Consider the following 24,275-nt stretch of genomic DNA (forward strand, 5'->3'; position numbering starts at 1 on the left):
ATGTGATGAAATGGGTTTGATTAAATTAGTTGATAAAGACTATTGACCAGAAAACACGAGGAAGTGAGTAGAAGAAATAAAAAGACAAGTTGGATGATATGATAGGCCTGTAGGCGTACGGGAAGAAAGAGAATACAAGTAGCTATCGTGCGCCAGCGCGCACCCTATAAATCCATTTTACTGTAAAATTCCGCCGGGAAGAAAAGTCCTCCCCTTCTCCTTCTTCTTCTTCTTCCACCAACCCTACACACACCCACGAACCGAACAACAACAACAACAACAACAAAAGAGATACTCGAAGAAGAAACCCTCAAAATCCTTCTTCCATCATCTGAGTTTCTCTTAATTTTTTTGTTTTTTTTTGCTTTTGGTATAAAAAGAGGTAATTAATTTGCTATCTTCTTCTTTGTAACTCTCTGGCATATGAAGTTTCCATTTTAGGGATGTCCGTACTCCGTACATAGTTTAATCGGAGAATTGTTGTTACTAGTGTTCGATTTCATGCCGATTCGGATGATGTTAACGGATTTTTCGGTGCTTATATCATAGTTATTTCCATTTTACGGGTTACGATCGTTGACTTGTGATAGTGTCTAGGTCACCAAGGGTGTTAAAGGTTTTTGATCGAATTTTGCCGTATATTAACCATTTCACTTTTTAATTTTGTTTTCGTGAATGAAATCTGTTTTCGTTGATCAATTTCGATGATACTGTGTCTCTCTGTTTGCTGCTTAAACCCTATCATTTTGAAAGTTTTTTTTCTTTTGTTTTGGACAAGGTTGTGTCTGAACATTTCTATATTTGTATGTACACTCCATAACAATGGCTATTTTTGTTTTTGCACTTGCTATTTATTGTTCTGTAACACTAATAAAGAGTTTTGCATACCTCTTTTGTTGATGTTTTGTGTTGTTGTTTATGAATGTACTGACAACAGTTACGTGTGAGAGAAAAGCGTAATGAGCTGCTTTGGTTGTTGTGGTGGTGAGGATTTTCGTAGAGTTGCTGAGACCGGACCAAAGCCAGTGCACAACGCAGGAGGTTGCTTAATTTCCCGTGTATCAGTTTCTCTCTTTTTATTGCTCATCCTTTTTGGCGGCTATGTTAATAAACTTTGTTAACTGTGGTTTTAAGGTTACAATGGAGGTCATCACCAAAGGGCTGATCCACCAAAGAACCCGCCAGTCATTCAGATGCAGCCTATTGCTGTGCAGCCCATTCCTGCTGATGAATTGAAGGATATAACCGATAACTATGGTTCAAAGTCCTTGATTGGTGAGGGTTCATATGGAAGAGTGTTTTATGGTGTTCTTAAATGCGGTATGGCAGCTGCCATTAAGAAACTGGATTCTAGTAAGCAACCGGATCAAGAATTTCTTGCCCAGGTAGATGCTATAGAATAGTTTACCATTGCAGTCTTTTTGGGCCTTCGTCTCACATATATATTTCCTCATTGAATTGTTTTGCTGTTGGTTGGATACTCATCCTAGACCGTATATTTGCTATGCTCTAGCGCAGAGTCACTTTTTGGGGGTTAGGCTTTCAGTTTGGTTGCTTTGTTACTCACATTTAAAACACAAAATTAACAGGTATCAATGGTATCGAGATTGCGACAAGACAATGTTGTTGCGCTTCTTGGCTATTGCGTTGATGGTCCACTCCGTGTTCTTGCTTATGAATATGCTCCTAATGGATCTCTTCATGACATTCTTCATGGTAAGTTACTAATGTAAACTATTATTCCAGTAAGACTGGGACATGTGAAAACTATGATCAAAGGAAGATGCACACCATTTTCTGAAAGAAAAACTAATGAAATATGGTGAATTCATTTGGTGCAGGTCGAAAAGGTGTTAAAGGAGCACAGCCAGGTCCTGTTCTGTCGTGGCATCAGAGAGTCAAAATTGCTGTTGGTGCGGCTAGAGGACTCGAGTACTTGCATGAGAAGGCAAATCCTCATGTTATCCACCGAGACATCAAATCCAGCAATGTACTTCTGTTCGACGATGATGTTGCCAAGATTGCTGATTTTGATCTGTCCAACCAAGCCCCTGACATGGCTGCGCGCCTTCACTCAACCCGTGTGCTCGGAACCTTTGGCTATCACGCTCCAGAGTAAGACCCTTTAGATGCTTCATTTATCTTGAACAGTGAGTGATAATTGATTTGTTTTATTCAGACTAATCCATGTGGGTACATTAAACTCGTGTTTGGAAACTTTTGTTATCAGTATCTTATGTTTAAGGCTCGAAATCCTTGGCATGGACAAATCTCTTTAATCATCTTCTCATGGCTATACACTATTGACATATTCTCTCATTGACCCAATTAGTGTCTTAAACATTTCTCGTGGTTCTGCAATGTAGGTATGCAATGACGGGGACATTGAGCACAAAGAGTGATGTCTACAGTTTTGGGGTTGTTCTGCTGGAGCTCCTCACAGGTCGTAAGCCAGTTGATCATACCTTACCGCGTGGACAGCAGAGTCTCGTGACGTGGGTAATATATCCTTCTCTGCCTCTTATATTCTGTTTTGCTCATATTGATAAGAAATGACCAATAAAGCATCTAATAACTGAACAACACACACCTACATAAATCGTTTATTTGGGGTAGTCATTCTTTTCGAGAAAGAAATTTCCTAAATTATAATATCGAGTAAATAAAAAACGGTACCAATTTCCGACCAAAAAAAAAAAAAAAAAACGGTACCAATTTCTGTTTCTTTTTTTGGAAAGGAATTTTTCTGGATTAAGGTGGGTTTCTGTGAGTGAACAATTTTTAAGCAAAATCTGCTTTGCTTGCGAGATATTTAGATATAGAAACTAAAACTGGTACCCAGTCATAAAAACGTTTGTGTGTCTCAGGCAACGCCTAAACTGAGTGAAGACAAGGTGAAGCAATGTGTTGATGCAAGACTAAATGGAGAATATCCTCCCAAAGCTGTTGCCAAGGTAATTTCCCCCATAACCTTGTTATACTTATCACTGTTGCAGTAGAAAAGGTATACTAGGATATGACTAAGAAACTGTTTGTTGGTGTGTTCCATGTTATAGGCCTAGAATGAGATACAAAATGTCTTTTTTCTGACACTAGAACTATAGTGGTAAAACCCAAAACCAGGATATGATTTTCGAGTCTGATTTTGGTTTTCTCTTATGAAATTGTGTGATCAGCTGGCTGCGGTAGCTGCGCTGTGTGTGCAATACGAGGCAGACTTTAGGCCAAACATGAGCATAGTGGTGAAGGCTCTTCAGCCTCTGCTCAATCCTCCTCGCTCTGCTCCTCAGACTCCGCACAGGAACCCGTACTGATATGCTCCAATCTGAGTTTACCCCTTATGATCACTATTTCATTTGTTTTTGTTTGAATCCTATTTGTGTAAATTTGTGAAATAGGCTTTTTTTTTATTTCTCTCATAAAACCATGCCACTTCACTGAAAAAAAATCTCACTTGGAAAGACCTGAAACGTTGCTCTATTTTTATATTATTTCATGCCTGTGCGGTAATGTAAGTTTCTACTAATTTTACAATATGCGAAGAAGAAGATATACCAACACTCTTTTTGTGCTGTCTGTCTGTACATCATTTTCCTATTTCTAGACATTATTTAGTAACTACAGGAATAACTTTAATTCAGTTCATCTTCTGAAATTGCTTAATTGATTTCTTCTTTTATAAACCAAAAGAAAATGCAGAATTGGAATCACATATTTGTAATAATGTGAAACTCCTTTGTACAAGCAGAGCTGGCTTGTAGCCAAGGCCTGCTCTGCTCAAAAAAAAGCTAAACTATATTTCATAGCTATCCGATCTTGAATGCATCTTATCACTATTGAAACTATTGGGAAATAATTTTTGAAGCTCCCAATAAAAGTCACCTGGTAAATATATATCTGTAACTGACTCTGTTTGAAGGTAATAAAAATACAACAAAGCTATACAAGAGCTCTCATGTCTGTTAACTGACTCGGTATGAATGGTAATTAAAATGCAACAAAGCTATACAAGAACTCTCTTCTCCAGACAAAAGAAACAAATCTTCTTCTCTGTATATATATATATATCATAATTAACCCATAGAAACAGTAAAGAATCTAAACAATCACCCAAAGAATCTAAAAGTTTTCCTCTTTTTAACCCTAAAGTCATAAAAAGGGTCCATTGTTTCTGTTTCTTGCTCAAACCTTTGCATCTGTTATTGTATCATTATCTTTATTCGTGTCTGTGCTTTCTCTATGCATCTCTGCGTTCTGATTTCTCCTTCGTCTCCGTTCCTGAGACAAAACATTCATCAAAACCAATTATGAACACTCTAGTCTCCACACAAGGACTATCAGTTTTGTTTCTACATTGTTTGTCACTGTGATTACCTCTCTAGGCATCACAGGGTATTCATCTGATTCAAGCATTCGAGCCACCTGACTCATCTTTGGCCTCTTGTCTGCATCAGGATCAACACATCTCAAAGCTGTCAACAGTGCTCGTTTAAGCTCACTGGTTGATGGTTTGACCTCAAGCTCTTTATCCACTACGTCCTCAAACTGTTTCTGTTGAACCATTAGCTTTAACCACTCCACCATATGCACCTACAAAAAACAGATTTCGATAATAAGGATCAACCTTTGATTTATCAAGTTGAGTATTCCACAATCTAAAGAATAGATGAATGTTTGAATACCTCTTCTTTAGGCCGCGCATAATCCACGGGATACCTTCCAGTAATAGCTTCTAAGAGAACAACACCATAGCTGTACACGTCGCTCCTCTCATTTAGGAGACCAGAGTTAGCGTATTCAGGAGCGACATACCTGAACATTCATCAGTGGAACAGAGAAAAATGTCTCAAGAACCAAATGCAGATTATGAAAGAGTAAAGTTGTAACTACAGCCACAGTATATGACTAACCCGAATGTACCCATAACTCGAGTACTGACGTAACTTGAATCAGCTCCAAGCAGTTTGGCAAGACCAAAATCAGATAACTTTGCGTCAAAGTTGCCATCCATCAGTATATTGCTCGATTTTATGTCTCTATGCACCACTTTAGGCTCAATAGCTTCATGAAGATAAGCCAGCCTGTGTAAATAAATGTAATCCACATATTCTCATGAGATTGCATTACCAGGAAAAAAAAAAAAAAAAAAAAAAAACAAGAAACTAGAATCATGGAGTCGTATGAGGGGGGAGCTTACGCTTTTGCAGTGCCTACAAGAACTTTGATCCGAGCCTCCCAAGTGAGATGGCCTTTGTGACTCATGTCTCCATGAAGCCATTGCTCTAAGTTGCCATTGTTCATGTACTCATAAACCAGCATCCTATGTGTTCCTTCAACGCAATATCCAAGAAGCCGAACTAAGTTCTTATGCCGGACATGTCCTATAGCTTCCACCTCAACTCTGAAATCTTTATCGGCTTGCCCTCTAAATGTAAGAAAAAAACATACAGTTACATCTAAGAGATGAGTATTGAAAAGACAAAAGAAAAGTATTATTAGGAAATCTTACGGATTGTTAAGCAACTTTTTGACAGCCACAGGGGTTTTGTTAGTCAGAGTTCCATGGTAAACAACTCCGTAACCACCATCGCCAATGATGTTCTCCTTGTGGAAATGGTTAGTCGCGAGTTGAAGGTCACGGAGAGTGAACCAATGGCCCCAACCAATGTGAGAAACCTCAGGAAGACCCAAGAGAGGTGAAGGAGCTGTTGTTGAAGGAGTACTAGGAGACAAATGTGACACAACCGCTGTTTTTTTCTCCAAAGAACCAGAGAACTTATCGCCATTCTCGATGTCCTCACCGAATTTCTCATCAAGAGTTTGGTGAGAATTACCATTGTTGTTAGATGAAACATGATCAACACTTATTTCTTTGATATCTTCAGCAAAGCGAGGGCTTTGAGTAACAGGTAGCGACGTGGCATTTGATCTCTTGGTTTTTTTGCGGAAACTGAGCCATACTGAAATGGCGAGGATCACTATGAATGCTGCAAACAGAGCAATCACTATGATCTCCCACAGTTGAAGAGCGCCGTATCTCTTGGTTAGAGATTGTTTCAGCTGAGATGTCATGTTTTCAAAGAGCTGAGCTGAGATGTATATATGTACCTGAAGAATGTAAATGGTTTAACAATGTAATCAACTTTGAATGCTTACCGAACAATGAATCTAAACTAAAACATAACAGATCAGGGGAAAGAGGAAGAAACAGAAGTTAAAGGTGGTGCTCAAGTCAATCCTAACAGAAGCATAGAAAAATTGTAATACAAATGAAGAAGATCAACAAGGGGTTTAGCCGTTTAGGCTAATCAAAATCCAAAATCTTTCAGCTTTGTCACAAAAGGAACTACAGGCAAGAGAATCAAACAGAGCAGAGTATATAAAGAAATTAAATATCAAGTAAACAAAAGGTTTTTGTGCTATATTTTTTTAATCAAACTGTAGAAACCATTCCAATTCCAGAAAGAAGATCTCGTTGGACTGTATGAGTAATTTATAACTGTGAGAAGCCAAAAAGTCAAAAAAAACCCAGAAAGGAAGAAACTTTTAAGCTTCCAACGCAAACCAACAAGACAAAAAGATCAAACCTTTGAAACTAGAGTGAAACAAAAATATCAAATGGTTTGAAAATAAACACAATACCTGCTATTCGAACAAATCTCCAATGTTTTTTCTTTCTATTTCCGGTGAGAAGATGGAGGAGACTAGAGCTCAGGCTAATAAATGGAACCCATAAAACAAAACTAGAACAAAAATAAAAGAAAACTAGTGAGAGATCATAAATCCATTTTCAGAAATCTTGAGAGAGATCTTTGTGGGGAAGAAAAGAGGAGGGAAATAGAGAAGCTAAGTTTTGAAGCTTTCTTTGATGTTTCTTCTTCTGGAATCTCTTTTTTTTTTTATGCCTTGTCCTTGTGTGCTGTTTTTGCTTTTTTTTTTTATATTTTCTTCTTCCTTTTTCTCGTTTTATTAGTCTTTTTCTCTAAATTATTAATCAAAATTTTATTTTATTATTGTGTTACAGATTTTATGAATCATTTTTCGGCCAATTAGTTTATTCCATTTAATATTTTTTAACAAAACTTTTATTTCTAAAATAATAGAGGTTTTTCTTCTTCTTTTTTTCTTGGTGAAATCTTTTCTCATACTTTTGTTAAAGGAGGTTTCTCTCTATTAACCCCTTTATTATCGCATAGTTTTGCTAATTTTCAAAAAGTGAGCCCACTAATATTAATTACATCGATTTCAATTTTTTTGATTGAAATTTTAACATATCACTCAAAAGTTTACGTCTACTTAAACAAAAAGAAAGGTTAAATATATATATTATGCATATGTAATGTACACTTTAGTTGTTGAGAAAGAAGAAACAAAAAAACGATGGAGGATATGATCATATATATGATATGATGATAGGAGGATGACGAAGCTATAGACCGTGATTGGCGTGGCCACGACTGTTTTCAAAGCAAGTGTTTACATTACATTTCACCCGTTTTTAAAAAATATCTAAAAAATAATTAAAGTCTTGTAAAAAATGTGTTGCTATGAATCATAGAGTTTAAATGACAATTTTTGGTCAACATTATTAAATTAGACGTCGCACCTAACTCTTTTAAGGTAATAAATTTGATTTAATTAGTATACTTTTATTATAACCAGCTTTCTCGTTTGATTCTTCTACTCCCACTACGCATTTTTATTGATTTATTTATCAAGTTAAGTAAGTACATTGGTTTTTTTTTTCTAGGATTATTAAACAAAAGGAAACGAAACGAGCGGCTTTAAAATCAGAACCGTGGATTTTTTTATTTTTTTTATTCGTTGGAAAAATATAAGAAGAAGAAGACATTATCATTTTCAAACTAATAATTTAAAAAATAAATATTTATATAAGTAGATGCGTACGTGGTAGGGGTCCATTATATATCGTGTAGAACTTAATTTATTAGTCGTGTAAGTAACATATTAATACTAATTGAGTTTATATGCCATGCAATTGAAACTATTTAACCAAAGAGGAAGATGTATCTGATATTAATTGAAATGTTTCGGAAATAGTTACTTTGACGGCGTGTAAGAAAATGTATCATATAGTAGTATATATAACTAGTCAATGTGTCATGTAGATATATAGTTTTTGACAAAACAAAACAAAAAATAGTTAAAACTTGTAATACATTTTACAGGAGAATATGAGGTCTTCACTTAGAATGTCAACTAGTTTTTTTTTTAAAATATATTATTTTGTTTGGAATTTACGTAATCAACTTATATCATGCAAGTTTGTAGTCGTTATTATTTACACTTTGGGAATTATGTCAATTTTAGATACTAATATAAATACATGTGAATACAACATAAATATAAGTCAAGTACAATATACGAAGATAAGGAAATTAAAAGTAACTAATTACAAATGCACTTTTGAATAAAGACACTAACTTACAAACATAAAATATCAAAAGAAATAAAAGTTATATGATAAAAAATTTTAAAAAAAGAAAGCAGTAATAATAATGTTGCCTTTGCGTGAGCTTGACAAAAGTCAATATGAGAGACGACGACATTACCTTCTTCTTCATCATATTCATCATCATTTCCCACAGCTCGACAGATGATTCTCTATCTCTTTCTCTTCATGTTTTTTTGTTTTCCTTTTATTATTATCTTATAGACCATTATTTTGTTTCTTTCCTTTACACGATTCTTTTTTCAACATTTTACAAATATAACATAACAATTTTCATATATTCTATTTCATACACATTTGACTTTCGTAATCTTTTTCTATATATGTATGATAGTAGTTGATTTGATATAAATTTTTATAGTGTACAGTTGTTCGTTTAAGACAGTTTAAAGACTATTCTAACTCCATTTTATAGAAAAAGAAAACGTTTAACGACAACATTGAATCAGTTAGAAGACAGCCACTATAATTACATTTGTTTAATCAACGCATGCATATAACTACGCTTATATATACCGTTTTCTAAAACATGTACTTTTGATGATGTTGTTAAATTGTTATATCGAAAAACCTCTACAAGTTATAAAACACCAAGAGAAATAAGAGTAGGGAATTAAACCTTTTTCATTTAAATATGTTAAATATTTTTTACGATTTGTGTTATGGTATTTAATGGTGCCAAAGCTGGGAATTAAAAGTGTTCAAAATATGTATGTTAAGATACATACACCTAATTCATGTACATACACGACGACGGCTGATGATACTTGGAATTATTGTATTTTAACTTAAACAAGAAGCTGATTGGTTGTAGGTGTTGAGACGTACGTATATATATATATAGAACAATAATTTAGACAACGCGTAGAGAAAACAATTGCATGATTAGTGTCCGCCTCCAAAAGCTAACCAACAATGTCGTTTATACTCTATATTGTATTAGTTGTTGTTCGTATTTTATATATGATTTTAATAAATTACTTGTTTCTTTATCTTTTCTTTTTAGACTTTTGTTTTTATTATCTGGTTTTTTATTTTTCTTCGCTTTCGTCGCTGTCTTGTTATTTTGTTATTGTTTGTCTTGCAGTTGTTGGGTTTACATCAACCTGTCCTACACTTATAAGCCTATAAGATTAAGATAGTCCAAATTAAATTAATATATTAGAGGGTCTTAAGAACGATTTGGTTTTATAACAAGGATTCTTCCAGTGGGTTGTTTGTTTAAGCTCTATTTTTGTCTCTTAACTATATTACATGCATGCATCCAAATCACAACAACAATATTGTCGGAAGTTTGTTCGAGAAAAAAATATTACAAGTTTCATAAATTAGATAGTGCGGCCATTGTGGATAGAATTTGAGCTTCTTTGGAAAAATGATCTACTTTTAAAAAGTAGAGCTACAATTCATATAGTTTCCTAAGAAGCTCATATAGTTTAGGGTTTATGTTGGCTTTTAGTGTACTTGATTAATTTCTTTGCTTTACTTTGGTTATTTTTGGGTTCGACACCTATGGTCTCGTTCTCATTATTCTCATACATCCAAACCTTATAAAGAAAGGAAAAAAACATTTCCTCCAAGTCTCCTACTCTCTGCATGCTTCTCGTTATGAACTGAAAAATATAAAATGGTATCCGAGTCATGCATGCTTTGGACTTGTAAGGATAATAAGAGAGCAAGAAATTTTTATATGAAAAGGTCTCCTACGTTAAGCTTGGAGGATGTAGAAGGCAGAGAGAGATTACATTGAAAGAGTGTATAAATTAATCAAAACAACAAAAACTAAAGCATGTAGAGATCATCAAGTCAGGATTCTTGCACATCGATATCTTAAAGGAGTGTTATCAGAGAGAGTAATACAATAATATCTCTGGTTTATGTTGGTTAAGTGTAGTTAGGTGGCTTCTACATATGCTTTGGTTTGGTTCGTTATGTCGATCGATGTCGTTGTATTACAACTTTTTGTTTTCTACAATTAATGTTAACAAAAGAAAAACTAGTTGACACTAATTTTGATTACGGCTACATGTACAAAACCTGAAAATTAACAAGTTGATTTATATGTAATTTTTTTTAATTAAAGGAAAATGAGTTGACAACAAATCAACAATATGTGACTACCGACACGAATTGGTTAGTAATAATACAATTAATAAGAAAGAAAGTAGAATACGACCTTCAATTAAAAAATTGGTTAGTATATCACATTCACTTGGTTATCCTTAATTAAATATAATAAAACTCCCAAACCCTCACGTTTTAAAACGTAATATTATATTCACGATTTAGACCTTAAATCTAGCATATTCAAAAGACGTAACAATATCAACAAAACTACACACATTATCGCATTACACAAACGGGCCTTGCATAAAGTCTCTTGACCCAAACAGAAGGTGTAAATTAGGCCCATTAAACTCAAACCTTCAAGTACTCTTCGCAGGTCTTCTCCACATATGAGAGATGGAACCGTAGCCGTTTGATTCAAATTCTGCTGATTAGCCTATTCATCTTCACCGTCCCCTTTTTTAATTTATTTTATACTCGACTTTTGTTTTTAATTCTGACGAAAATATAATAATTTAATTTCAAGTTTCAATCCTCTTCTTCAACTATACCACTGTAGCTCTCTCACAAACTTCCATTAATAAACCTTCTTCTCTGTATCGTTTGATTCTCATTAAAATCTCTCTCGAATTCGTAGTTTTGTTTGAGCTATCATTCAGATTCTGCTCAGAGTTGGTGATTCTGTTTAATCAGATATTGTATTCTCTTTGATCTATCGCCCCTAGATTTGTGCGTTTGTTTCCTTTCCCTTGCTGATCATTTCCAATTCTCGGATTATGATCTCGAGGTAGTAATGTCTATTGTTCTTCTCTCCTTTATGTTCGATTTGTATACTCTATGCTTCTCGGATCTGATCCATTTTGCGTTTTTTTCTGATCGTGATTTTCTCCATTTTCACCTGCTCCCTCCTGCTGGTATTTATTAGGCTTGGATTTTGTAATCTGGCATTTTTGTGGTCTTCTGAATCCAATTGCTCACTTAAAGCTGCAATGACTGATCAAAGCTTTGCGCTTTTTGGGGTTTCAGGTAATGGCCACAGAGCCTTTGCACCTGGTGTATTTGAGTTGACGATACTGCCCTGTTTTGGAATTGTTGCAGTGAAAGGAAACTGAATATCAAAAACCTTTTTCCCTACGGAGATTATTTTCTTTAGCACTGACACTGAGGAGAGGCGACGAGGAAGATGGCAAAGATGATAAACAAGACGCTTGTTCTTACTTATATCTACTTGCTGATCTACATTATACTTTCTTCAGGAGTTATACTGTACAATAAGGTGATTGCAGAGGCTATTATATTCTATTAACATATTTACTGTTTACGTAGATATCTGTAGTTTCCTAATTTCTTGGATTTTGTATGTTTCATGCTGTGTTTCCGGTATAAGATACAGTATGTTGTGTTTCTGAGATGAAACCGTGACCAAAAACCTTTTTTGTAGCAATGGGTGTTGAATACTATAATTTCCTATTCTCTTTATCTCTACAACTGATGTTAGTATTGTGATGTAACATTCAATATACCTCTATTTGTTTCAGCTTTCTGACTTCTAAAATCGTGGCTTTTAATTGCTTTTACTTGCAGTGGGTTTTATCCCCAAAATACTTCAACTTTCCACTTCCAATAACGCTGACAATGATCCATATGGGGTTTGCTGGATTCGTGGCTTTCCTTCTTATTCGCGTGTTCAAGGTATCCTAAACTCAAAGGATTCGGAGTATGCTTATGCATCTTATCTTGTGCTCTCTTGTAATATATGTAATCCTGTTTATGGATCCTTTTTATAGTGCGGTGATAAGTTTTTCCTCTGTTTTGTAGGTTGTAGCTCCGGTTAAAATGACATTTGAAATGTAAGCCAGCTTACTCGGTATTTTTCATCTAATTGCCTTTTTGGTCTTTAGTACGTAAGCACCATCTTCTCTTCATTTTGACACACTTTTTGGGTCCAGATACGCAACCTGTGTGGTACCTATAAGCGCATTCTTTGCATCAAGTCTCTGGTAAATTCTTGTTCTGTAGACAGTAACATAGTTTATTAATGCTCTTCTTCTGAATACTTTTTAATTTTTGAATCAGCAATCAGGAAGACTCAGTCTTTTCAGGTTATCCTTGCTTTTCAACTGTCTCTTCACTATTTTACATTCCCTTTTTTGCAGGTTTGGCAATACTGCATATTTGCACATTTCTGTTGCCTTCATTCAGATGCTCAAAGCACTAAGTAAGTGATGACTTAACATTTGCGTTACTTCAGTATAGACTTTTTGTTCATTTTACCAATCGTATTAATACATGACTATGGATGTTCAGTGCCAGTAGCAACATTTATCATGGCAGTTGTTTGCGGCACTGACAAGCCAAGGTGCGACGTGTTCTCCAACATGTTGCTGGTCAGTGTTGGAGTTGTGATATCCTCTTATGGGGAAATTCATTTCAATGTAGTTGGCACAGTGTACCAGGTGACAGGCATCTTTGCTGAAGCACTTAGACTGGTGCTAACTCAAGTTCTTCTCCAGAAGAAGGGTTTGACATTGAACCCTATTACCAGCTTGTATTACATAGCTCCCTGCAGGTATTTACTCCTGAATCTTAATACTGCTCAAACAATTAGATTTCATGAATAAGATAATTTCATTAATAACTGTATTATGTTACACTATCTGTTCTCACTATTATTTATTCCTAGATGTCAAGTTATAATTCATCTACTGCATAATCTTTTCCTTGAAATTCTATGCTTCAAATTTGTGCAGTTTTGTTTTTCTGGCCTTACCTTGGTATGTGTTGGAGAAACCCACGATGGAAGTTGCACAGATCCAGTTCAACTTCTGGATATTTTTTTCCAATGCTTTATGTGCTCTTGCCTTGAACTTCTCCATATTCTTAGTGATTGGGAGAACAGGGGCAGTAACCATCCGGGTGGCAGGTGTTCTCAAAGACTGGATTCTCATAGCCCTCTCAACCGTCATTTTTCCCGAGTCCACAATCACTGGGCTAAATATCACTGGATATGCGATAGGTAGACTTCTTCATTTCACAAAAAAATGTGATTGCTGTTAACATTTTTTCTTCCACCTTGACTGTTTGTTTCCCATATAACTATTTATTCTTCTCTTGTGTTTGTCTGTTTGACACAGCGCTATGTGGTGTCGTAATGTACAATTACATAAAAGTAAGGGATGTCAAGGCGTCTCAACCAACTGCTGACAGTCTTCCAGATCGAATCAATAAGGTAAGTCAGACCTTCTCGATCCCTAACTTTCTAGCAGGTAGAGGTTATGTACCCGGCTGATCTCAGGCTTGTTTTAGATTCCCGCAAAAACATAAGCAGTCTATCTATAAGCCATTTTAAAAACCTCATAGCCTTCCATATTAACTGTTATAGTTTCATAGTTATATCATCGTCCTTCCAAAAGAACATCTCGGCTTGCAGATTATAGTATGGAACCATTTACTTTTTATTTTCTTCTAAATGTAACAACTGATAAACACAAACACTACACAGGAATATAAGATGGAGAAGAAGTCTTCGGATAAATTCAATCCTAATGACAGTGGGGAGATCCCGAGAGTAGGAGCCGAGATAAACGATGAGGAAGCCCCTTTGATCACGTCCCGGTTGTCTCATATTGGTAGAACGCAGCTCGGAAATCACCCTGCTTAAGATGCTCGGAACGTATAGTAGACACACTGCTTCCAAATTCGATTTTTTGTTACTTAAAAAAAGAAAATATTTGAATCAAAAAAGTAGCTGTAGCACCATCTTAGATTGGATGTCCTCGTGTCTCAGGTGAAAATCGTGTTTCTCTCTTCGAAATTCCATTATTATGAAATAGGATAGCGGAGATTTATAGCCGATGATTAGCTTGAAAACGTAAAAGTCCCAAATTCGTTTGTAGTGAATTCACGTTAAAGTTATATAATTGTGGTCTTTATTTTTTCCATCATCAATAATGTTTGGACTTGTGAGCACTGAGCAGTATCTCTTGAGTTCCTTTGATCGAATTACTAATCTCTTCAAGGTAAATTCCGATTGGGAATAGTATATAACCAATTCTTCGGTAATAGAAAGGTGAAACAAAACGAATATACTGTATTAAGGTAATTTCATTAACACTGAAGTTCAGAAATGTTTTAATACTCTTTTTCATCACGTTCGTCGTTTTTAGTTTCTACCAAGTTACAGAAAGTGAAACCCATATGGACTGTTGAAGCTAATAAATTTCCAATGGATTCCAGTTGTGTCTTCAAATTTTCTACAGTAGAATGAAGAAAAGAATATAAAGAGAACGTGAGAGAGTATAACATGGTCTGAATTTTATACAAAAGAAGTGATAAGTTACTACAAAAACAAAAAAAAACATAGAGACGTAAGTTGAAAAAATATACACACCCTCCAATCAAAACGCAGATTCAAACGAATGGGTTAAAAAAAAGCAAAAGAACATGAACATGAAAACAGTCCCAAGCCTCGGCAACTATCAAAGCACACAATGCCAACAAGCTTCTCTCTCTCATCCATGATTTGGAGTGTTAACGAATGAAAAAGCAGAGACGATTAATTATCGAACCTCAAGATGCAACTTCCTCATTCCTCGTGATTAAATATACAATAGAGATTTATATTCTCCCGTTTAGTCTTGATTCCTCAAGTACAATAGCTTCCTCGATTGGGCTGGAGGAGCTAATCCTGGGATGTCCCTAATGTCTTTGTTATTCGGGTGTACGATCTGAAGAGTTTATATAAAAACCAGAGTCACAAATTTGCTAATGAGCGATCACAGCTTTCCATTAGAAAGAGCAAAGACAGTACCTTCACTACGATAATGGCTATAACACCGCATACAATGAGAAACAGGAACCCCATTATGCATTTATCGGTAGCCACCTGAAATAGGTAGACATAACGATTTAGGTTTTGTGGTCAAGCAGAAGAGGAGATGTCCCTATGAGTTACACACCTGTCTCCCTATCTCTTTCACCAGCTGAGAGGCCTTCTTGATAGAGAATTGTATAGTGTCCAAGTGGTTAACAACGCGTCCCATTTGATCCGTCTGCAAAATTTTCACATTGTTTCAGACTCTACCCATAAAATTAGTATAGAAGCGAAGGAAGAATGCTTTGCACTACCTGTCCCTTTAAATTAGCTGCAGTTTGAGTTCCAACTTCGAGTGTTTGTTCTACAACCTGAAAGGAACAAGAATGTTACTATAGATATAGTAAGTTAGTAACAAAGGCTAAGGGGAACATACTTCCTTCTGTAACTTACCTGTTTTGAGCGCTCAATGGCCTGATCAGTCTCATCCATTCTTTTCATTCCAGCATCAACAAGCTCCTGGTTTGACATAGCTATAAATAATAAAATGACATAAGCTCGCCATTCCCAGTACTCACATTCCCAAAATAATATATTCACGCCATATCCAAATACATATTTCTTTATGCGAGACCTATGCTGTAATATCGGAATAATACAATTCTATCAAATTGGGAATAAACTAGGCCAACCGATAACATTTCCAGTACACATTATCTATGATCTCAGACAATGAACCAGAGAGCATAAGTTACCCATCCAACATAATTTAAGTACATGTAGGATCAAGGAATCTAAATTTCAAGCATGTCAATCTCTTAAATGTTCTAAGCAAACTCATATTTTGGTAGCAACTGAATAAACAATCATGCAGAGGGACTCACAAGAAGCCACTTGAACATTTTCCTCAGCAGTAGGCTCGCCACTAACTCCAGCTCCCATATCAAAAAGTTCAACTTTCTTGTTGCCAAGGGTACTCATATACCTGAGATTCAAGACCAAGACTCCAAGTTAACATGTATTACGTATGAACACGTAAAAGCCAAACTAAATCCTATAGAGAAAATGCTGAACGGATCGATATGAAAACAAAGCCCATAATGAACAGGAATCATCAAATAATCAGCTTCTTAAAGAGGATTGTTACAAATACTTACGTTTTTCTTAGTGCAACGTAAGAATTAAGCTCCTTGATCTGTAACATTATACACAGGGAAAAAGTTAAACCCAGATGACAAAAATTCACACAAACAAAATGGTAGCAGATACAAAGTGCAGAGGGGAGGGGAGCGAAAGATACACAATGAGACTAACAATCTGCCTTAATATATCGATTTTGTTACAAAATACACCTAAAGTTGCTGAGTAAGAGTTGTAGTATAAGTAAAGAAAGGCATCTGGGAGAATAAGAACTGACCATAGATTGTTTCTCATCGTTCAATTGCTTATTTACTTGAGGAGAGTTTCTAGCTTCCTCATCCTTAAGTTCACGGTCGAACTCCTTGACCAACCTGACATGAAAGGAGAATAAGGAATCATTGAATCATGGATGAAAATATGATCTATTCCACATTTGTACTAAAGGCAACAATATGGCAACAAAACGACACCATCTACAAAGCAAACCTTTTACACTCTCTCATCTTGTCAGTAAGTTCCTCGAGTTGTTTGCTCTGTCTAGTTGAATCCTTGATCTTATCCAACCTCTGGAAACCATTCCTGAAAACAACAGATGATAATGGTACTCATTTAAATGACCTATCATTCCGGTGATGAACTAAATCTAATTCTCGGCATCAGCATTTCAGCAAAACACACTTAAAAAGCCAATTGAGCATATGAGGTTCAGTGATAATAGTCAAAAATTCCAAATGACCATAAAATATATTGAGAGTGTTTGGTGAGCACGACAGAGAGAGAGGAAGAGAAAAAAAAAAAAAAAAAGGGTGAAGAGAGGGGGAGAAAGGCATACGCGAGGGCTCGGAAATGGTCACGGATTTCGCCATGGATCTGCTCCAATTGAGGGCTCATAGGGAGATTGGAAGCCATGTCGCCGGAGAAAATTTTCAGATTCCGACGAAAGTGAAACCGGAATTTGTCCCCCCGCCCCCCTAACTTAACCGGAGAACCCTAAAGAGACAATAAAAATCTCCAACTCCCCAAAAACTGCTTCACCCGCATCCAACAACTAAACTTCTCACCAATCAATTTTTTTATTAAACCCTAATTTGAATCCCAAAAGAAAACAAAACTGAAGTTAAAAAATCTCCAAAAAAAGAAAAGACAAAGAACAAAAGATCAGGGTATTAGGACTTTTGGAGAAAGAATGAAAGACGAAACAGAGAGAGAGAGAGAGAGAGAGAGAGAGAGAGAGAGGAGGAGGGGCGTCGTCGGACAACGGAAAAGGAAAAGCGAAGCTGTCACTTGTCAGGTGTGTTGTGTGTATTCCTTTTCTTTTCATTAACTTTTTTTTTTAATTCAAAAATATATCACTATAATGAGAGGGGACTAGTATATTTTAATTTTTTTGTGACTAATACAATAATTTTTAAAAAAAGACAGATATTCGGTAGTTGATAAATAACCAAAAAAAAAAAAAAAATTACGACAGCGCGGCGCCAACCTTTTGTTCGGTCCCATATCCGTTGTTAATTCTTTTCTTTTTCACAATCTCTTTTAGTCTATAGGCAACCAAATTTATCATACTTTTCGAATGCAATGGTCGACTTCAAAATACATACAAGTGTTCGTTACTTTTGTTATTTTGTTGGTGTGTCACACTGACGACACTGATCATCGTCCATGCCTGGCTAATATCGTCATTGTCATGTCACTTCCTTGTTTTCGTTTTTGTACAAGCTGCTCATCCGACGAACGAAATCAACCTTTTGCAGATACACCAAGCCTACTTATTATTTTTCAATAACATGACATTTGCCACTGTCCAATCCAATCCAAGCATGTTCTTTATACACATATATAAAAATGCATAACTTTTATTTTTACAGTCGATCTGTTTCTTTAATTGGTATCTATATTTTGTTTTAGGGAGGCGGGCACACTTTATAATACATTAACTAGAGGAGTCTTTAATCTTGTTCAAGAGGTGTATATAAAGTGGCCAACCTCTTTAAACCTTAATCTATCTTTGAGTGATCTTATTCATGTTGAATCCTAAAGTCTCTGTTTTGACGTTTTCACTGTACTACTTACAAGGAAACGCCATATTTATATATAGACCAAATTTAAGTGTTATGCCTACGTGACTTGTGGGTTTTCTCTAGTATTTTCTATTTTGAATAATAGAATGCACCCGTTTATATATACAGTATATATCTCTACCTGCTAGAATACTATATTATGCTCACTTATTAACTTAACCTTGCCAATAAAATTTTCAAGAAGTTTCTTCCATCTGGCAATCACCTTCCACGTGCCCAACTTTTCCTTATTTCTAAAACCTAGTTTTCTATTCTTTAACTTGTTGCAGACGGAACAAAAAAAAAACAAAAGACTGAAAGATGTTTGTTTGGGGTCAACGTCTCTGTTTTTTTCTGAGTATAAAGATGGTTTGTCTTAAAAATTAGAAACTAAAAAAAAACAATGGGTTCCTGGATAAACAAAAGACTGAAAGATGTTTGTTTGGGGTCAACGGGTTCTGCTCCTCTGCTTCTTCTTCATCTACTTACCCCTTATAATAATGTTGACTCTGTCTATTCTGAGTTTTGAAGTGAAATCATCGAAGTATAATGGTGTTGGAGAGGCAGATAAAGATCAAATGTTCTTCTACTTCATCAAATCTGAGGCTGATCCAGAAAAAGACCCTCTTCTCTCTTTGGTCTTCTTTATGAGAATGGCAAATCTTCTTTCACTAGAATGGCATAATATTCACTGACTTGTTTGAACTGAAAAAAAAGCAGGGAGGTTTAAGGCCTACAGTGGAACTATCCCCACGTTGGATTTTTAAAAACCTAAAAAACCGAACCGTTTTTATCGGACACGACAACCCTTATTTATCTGTCTCATTCAGCCACGTATGCATGCATCTCTCAAACCAGAGGCGGAAGGAAGAATCTCTAGGGTTTTTGTTGATAAGGTGACATCGATCCTCAATGTCCAATCTTCCAAAGGATTTTTCGGATCTTCCAAGGGATTTGGCGGAGGAAGTGTTCTCTAAGGTGGTTCCGGTGACATCTCTGAGAAGAGTCCGATCTACTTGAAAAAAGTGGAACACTTTGTCAAGATGTAGGAGATTTGCAAAGAAGCACCTTGCTCAAGCAAGAGTAGCTGCGGCAAAGGAAAAGGAGTTTGTGGTGGTCATGATGATGGATTATAAGGTTTATTTGATGAGCGTAAATCTACGACTTAAACTCTGATTCATGGAAGGTTCTTGATGTCCCTCGAGAGTGGAACATACGGTCTTATAGCCTTGGTGTCTCTCTCAAGGGAAATACATATTGGTTTGCTCAAGAGACGTTTCAGTTTCCAGAAAACTCCCGCCAAGGAGACCGTGGTTTCTTAATCTGTTTTGATTTCACAAGAGAGACCTTTGGGCCGCGTTTGCCTCTGCCCTTTGTGTGGTTTCATGTAGATACTCTGACTCTGTCTAATGTTAGAGATGACCAGCTTGCTGTGTTATTTCAACGTGATGATACATTACAGATGGAGATCTGGGTTACAACTAAGATTGAGCCCAACAAGGTGTCCTGGGGCAGTAAGTTCTTCTTATCAGCGGATATGAGTGCACTCACCGCCAGTGAGTTAAAGTTTTCGTATATGGCTTCAAGTTTCTTCATTGATGAGGAGAAGAAAGTCGCTGTGGTTTTTGATAAAGGCAAAGACTGGACGTTGATGCGCAACACAGCTTACATCATTGGAGAGGATTGATCCTTGAAAGAAGTGGATCTTGGACAATCTCCAAACCAACATCTCCCACCATTTGTGTGCTCTTATGTTCCAAGTTCAATGCAACTTGACTAGTTCGTTTTACAATCCTGGAATGTCCTTAATTAATGTCTTTAATATTCTGGTTTACGATCATGGCTAATGAGCAATCATTAGAGTTTATAGACCAGAGGATTCTTCAATCTTGTTCGAGACACAAGAGGTGGATAAGTGGCCAACCTCTTTATTATAAACGCATACCTCTTAGAGTGATGAGTGATCTTATAAATGTTGGAAGCCTAAGTGTCTGTTTTGATGATTCATATGAAATAAAATGTTACATTATTATCTATGTGAAAACAACATATATATATATATATATATATATATATATATATATATATATATATATATATATATAGACCAAGTTTTAAAGTTATGCTACGTGACTAGTGGGTTTTCTCTAGTATTTTGAATAAAAGGATGTATCTACCTGCTACACTATATTATGCTGCTCATAACTTAAACTCTTACACAGATGACAGATATTTTAACCTTGAAGAAAAGTTTAACGATATTAAAGGATGCATTCTTCCATTTGGCAATCACCTTCCACGTGCCCAACGTTTCTTCATTTCTAAAACCTAGTTTTCTATTTTTTAACCTCTGTTGCAGACGGAACATAAACAAAGACTGAAAGATGTTTGTTTGGGTCAACGTCTCTGTTTTTGAGTATATAGATATTTTTTCATAAAACTCAGAAACTAAAAAAACACAATGGGTTCCTGGATAACAATGTTGTTGCTGCTGCTGCTGAAATTTATGCTTCTATTTACAAAGCATGCTGAATCAAGTTCTATCGTCAGATATCTTCCTGGCTTTGAAGGCCCTCTTCCCTTCGAGCTCGAAACCGGGTTCTGCTCCTCTGCTTCTATATCTTCTATTTACCCTTATAATAAGGTTGACTCTGTATTCTGAGTCTTGAAGTTTAATCATCTAGGTATATTGGTGTTGGAGAGGCAGATGAAGATCAAATGTTCTACTACTTTATCAAATCTGAGAGTAATCCAGAAGAAGACCCTCTTCTTGTCTGGTTAACTGGAGGACCTGGCTGCTCTTCTTTCTTTGGTCTTGTTTATGAGAATGGTAAATATCTTCTTTTACTCAACCTTATTTCTTTCTGCATAAATATTCATTGACTTGTTTGAACGGTAAAAAAAAAGCAGGGCCTCTTGCTTTCAAGGTTAAGGCCTACAATGGAAGTATCCCCACGTTGTTCTCCACTACATATTCATGGACAAAGGTGACACCAGTTTGTATTTCTCATTACATTCTCATGCAATGAAGTTATTTTCATTCATCTTCAAGTTTTCTGGATCATTGCTTTTCATTTATTTATAGGTTGCGAATATAATATATTTGGATCAACCTGTTGGAACTGGCTTCTCCTACTCAAAAAATCCACTTGCTGATATACCAAGTGACACAGGATCAGCTAAGCGGGTAGACGAGTTTCTTCGTAAGGTAAAGGGTAAACTCAAAATGTCCAAAGTATATATATGTCTTCATGCATTTTAGAGTTTTTTGTTTGGTTTGTTGTACAGTGGCTAGCCAAGCATCCTGAGTATTTCTCCAATCCTTTCTATGTCACCGGTAATTCTTATGCCGGTAAGGTGATCCCGGCAATCGTTCACGAAATCTCAAATGGTAAGTTTTTATCACACATTCATATCCTATGCAAATTCTTTTAGTTTCTTGATCAGTTTATTTTCACCAATTTATCACAGGGAATTGTATATGCTGCAAACCTCAAATAAATCTTCAGGTTCATCAGTATTTGCCATTATTTCTATATACCTTATGGAGCATTAAGAACTGAAGAGCTTTTATTTTCCCCTCCAACAACAGGGATATGTGCTCGGAAGCCCGGTAACAGACCCTGATCTTGATACAAACTCACGCATTCAATTTGCTCATGGAATGGCACTCATCTCTGATGAACTATATGAGGTACAGACTACAGTTACATGTTAATCAAGGATGCTTTTTCTTTCTGTTTGCACAACAATGAAGTAGTTAGCTAATTAACTCTTACTTTGTTTGTAGTCAATGAAGAGAAGCTGTGGAGGAAACTATATTATTGTAGATCCTCTTAACACAGAATGCTTGGAACTCATTGAAGACTATGACAAGGTACAAAATCTAGAATTATTGGTTGGCGAAAAATGGTAAAAATAGATAATTACTTACTTAGAATTTGTGGTTATTTACAGTGTGTTTCTGGAATATTTGAAAACCATATTCTAACACCAAAATGTGACAGTACATCTCCTGATTGCCACGTAAGCTTATCTTTGGACTAGCCAATAAACCAACCACTAACTAGAAAAGAACATTGACAAGGGGTTTCTGGCAGTTGTATGGTTATAAGCTATCCGAATACTGGGTCAATAAGGAGAGCGTACGCAGAGCACTTAAAGTTGTGGAGGTATTGTATATGACTAGTTTATCATAAGATCATTGGTAAAATATGATGATTAACCTCTCTATATATGAGGAATTTGATTTCAGGGTACTACAGGTAAATGGGTACGATGTAAATGGAGTTTGCAAGTAAATAAAGACATTAAAAGCAGCATACCATACCATAAGAAGAATAGCATCGAAGGCTATCGATCTCTCATCATCAGGTCAGTACAAACTTCTTTACAAGCTATGTGCTTCCGTTAATTAGTTGTCTATAAGCTTTTTTTTTTTCTGGCATGGTGTATCTGGTGAATAGTGGTGATCACGACATGCTAACGCCTTACGTTGGAACTCAAGACTGGATAAGGTCTCTCAACTATTCCATTATTGACAAATGGACGCCATGGATGATACACGATCAAGTCGCTGGGTACATTGCCATATATTCTTTTTTTGGTTTATCTTCTTCATCTGTGTAAAGCTGCTCATCCAAACCCATTTTTAATTTGCAGGTACACTACGACCTATGCTAACAAGATGACATTTGCCACTGTGAAAGTAATTCTTTATATCACCACATTTTTTTATGGGTGGGTTGGCAAACTAGTACGTTTTTGAAATATAATTATAAAAGTAGCACATTTACTATTCATAATTAGCAAAATAATACATTTTTACTATTTCAGATATCTGTACAGACAGACAATTGTACAGTAACATATTATTGTACATCAAATATTTGTACAAAGGGAAACAACTACAAATAAACATATTTACACATAAACAAATATACATATATAGACCATAAAATATTTGTACACATACAATTATACGTATATACAGACCGCTGTACGGATGATTTTCCGTACATCGATACACAACTGTACATAAGGATAGCTGGACGTATCAAAATTTGTTTGAAAAATATTTGAAATTATTAAAAAAAAATGCATATCAAATTATAGAGAAAAAAATATATATTTTTATGTAATTGAAATTTTATAGAAACCAAATATATTTTGATGAATATTTTAGTTATTAGATTTAAGAGGATTTTTAATAGTGTATAAATAGTGTTCAAATAGTAAAAATGTATTAGTTTGCTAATAATGAATAGTGAATGTACTACTTCTACAATTATGTTTCAAAAATGTACTAAAAATCTAATTAATCCTTTTTTTATTGACATCAATGCTTAAAGCATTTTTAAATCGGTTTGTTGGTTTGGTTTATAGGGAGGCGGGCACACGTTAGAGTATAAACCGGAGGAGTCTTCAATCTTGTTCAAAAGGTGGATAAGTGGCCAACCACTTTAAAACACACAAACTTTAGTCTTGGAGTGGTCTTGTTGATATCGAAAATGTTTGGTTTTGATGCATCATCATCTGAAATTACATTTTAGGTGTAAGAAAAAGAGTGTGTTTATTTCTACCTGCTTAAGTACTATTCTCACTTAAAACTCATACACATGTTAAAGTTTAAACAGGTACATGGAAATTTCCAGAGAAAGAGAAGATTAAACCAGAGATACTCGTTTAGAGACTAATCGGTCAAGGCTTCTTTACTGTTTTC

At 35.5% G+C, this 24,275-nt stretch overlaps 6 protein-coding genes across 15 annotated transcripts; 4 read left to right on the top strand and 2 right to left on the bottom strand.

Annotated features, from left to right (window-relative positions):
* The first annotated feature begins 165 nt into the window (after positions 1-165).
* LOC17891816 (pto-interacting protein 1) lies at positions 166-3,574 on the top strand. The gene is made up of 8 exons (XM_006297923.2): positions 166-382; positions 938-1,041; positions 1,135-1,385; positions 1,590-1,716; positions 1,842-2,115; positions 2,367-2,499; positions 2,868-2,954; positions 3,177-3,574. Exons 2-8 carry the CDS (start codon positions 960-962, stop codon positions 3,312-3,314), a joined length of 1,092 nt encoding a protein of 363 aa, XP_006297985.1. The 5' UTR covers positions 166-382; positions 938-959; the 3' UTR covers positions 3,315-3,574.
* A 296-nt stretch (positions 3,575-3,870) lies between these two features.
* LOC17892061 (probable receptor-like protein kinase At3g17420) lies at positions 3,871-6,863 on the bottom strand. The gene is made up of 7 exons (XM_006297550.2): positions 6,643-6,863; positions 5,510-6,108; positions 5,198-5,425; positions 4,911-5,081; positions 4,683-4,812; positions 4,375-4,590; positions 3,871-4,278 (listed from the first exon to the last, which is right to left on the bottom strand). Exons 2-7 carry the CDS (start codon positions 6,070-6,072, stop codon positions 4,183-4,185), a joined length of 1,404 nt encoding a protein of 467 aa, XP_006297612.1. The 5' UTR covers positions 6,073-6,108; positions 6,643-6,863; the 3' UTR covers positions 3,871-4,182.
* Positions 6,864-11,089: 4,226 nt separating this feature from the next.
* Positions 11,090-14,509, top strand: LOC17891826 (probable sugar phosphate/phosphate translocator At3g17430). 6 transcript variants are annotated; one of them, XM_023786993.1, is made up of 11 exons: positions 11,090-11,327; positions 11,466-11,566; positions 11,639-11,816; positions 12,125-12,232; positions 12,359-12,390; positions 12,490-12,540; positions 12,697-12,758; positions 12,848-13,109; positions 13,291-13,556; positions 13,675-13,769; positions 14,043-14,509. In XM_023786993.1, the coding sequence occupies exons 3-11, from the start codon at positions 11,724-11,726 to the stop codon at positions 14,199-14,201; spliced, it is 1,128 nt and encodes a 375-aa protein (XP_023642761.1). In that variant the 5' UTR covers positions 11,090-11,327; positions 11,466-11,566; positions 11,639-11,723; the 3' UTR covers positions 14,202-14,509. The 6 variants fall into 6 exon arrangements, with proteins under 6 accessions (XP_023642761.1, XP_023642762.1, XP_023642759.1 ...); XM_023786994.1 differs by having other exon boundaries at positions 11,680-11,816; XM_023786991.1 differs by having other exon boundaries at positions 11,466-11,816.
* A 295-nt stretch (positions 14,510-14,804) lies between these two features.
* Positions 14,805-17,722, bottom strand: LOC17890717 (novel plant SNARE 13). Its single transcript, XM_006296664.2, has 10 exons — positions 17,326-17,722; positions 16,980-17,072; positions 16,771-16,864; positions 16,511-16,548; positions 16,238-16,338; positions 15,807-15,886; positions 15,668-15,724; positions 15,499-15,591; positions 15,351-15,425; positions 14,805-15,267 (listed from the first exon to the last, which is right to left on the bottom strand). Exons 1-10 carry the CDS (start codon positions 17,400-17,402, stop codon positions 15,172-15,174), a joined length of 804 nt encoding a protein of 267 aa, XP_006296726.1. The 5' UTR covers positions 17,403-17,722; the 3' UTR covers positions 14,805-15,171.
* A 1,743-nt stretch (positions 17,723-19,465) lies between these two features.
* Positions 19,466-20,333, top strand: LOC111831732 (putative F-box protein At3g16820). The gene is given in 2 exon segments (XM_023786996.1): positions 19,466-19,714; positions 19,716-20,333. Coding segments are annotated over 2 exon segments (867 nt in total).
* A 681-nt stretch (positions 20,334-21,014) lies between these two features.
* On the top strand, positions 21,015-24,123 carry LOC17892588 (serine carboxypeptidase-like 16). Of its 5 annotated transcripts, none has more exons than XM_023786986.1 (13): positions 21,257-21,383; positions 21,464-21,540; positions 21,639-21,761; positions 21,842-21,944; positions 22,025-22,062; positions 22,146-22,247; positions 22,344-22,430; positions 22,511-22,579; positions 22,654-22,725; positions 22,809-22,927; positions 23,020-23,133; positions 23,216-23,261; positions 23,939-24,123. In XM_023786986.1, the coding sequence occupies exons 1-13, from the start codon at positions 21,272-21,274 to the stop codon at positions 24,017-24,019; spliced, it is 1,143 nt and encodes a 380-aa protein (XP_023642754.1). In that variant the 5' UTR covers positions 21,257-21,271; the 3' UTR covers positions 24,020-24,123. The 5 variants fall into 5 exon arrangements, with proteins under 5 accessions (XP_023642758.1, XP_023642754.1, XP_023642755.1 ...); XM_023786987.1 differs by having other exon boundaries at positions 23,943-24,024; XM_023786989.1 differs by lacking the exon at positions 22,025-22,062 and having other exon boundaries at positions 21,842-21,948; positions 22,121-22,247.
* Positions 24,124-24,275: the final 152 nt, after the last annotated feature.

The sequence above is a fragment of the Capsella rubella genome, unplaced genomic scaffold, assembly GCF_000375325.1.
Source record: "Capsella rubella cultivar Monte Gargano unplaced genomic scaffold, Caprub1_0 scaffold_3, whole genome shotgun sequence".
Classification (NCBI taxonomy): Eukaryota; Viridiplantae; Streptophyta; class Magnoliopsida; order Brassicales; family Brassicaceae; genus Capsella; species Capsella rubella.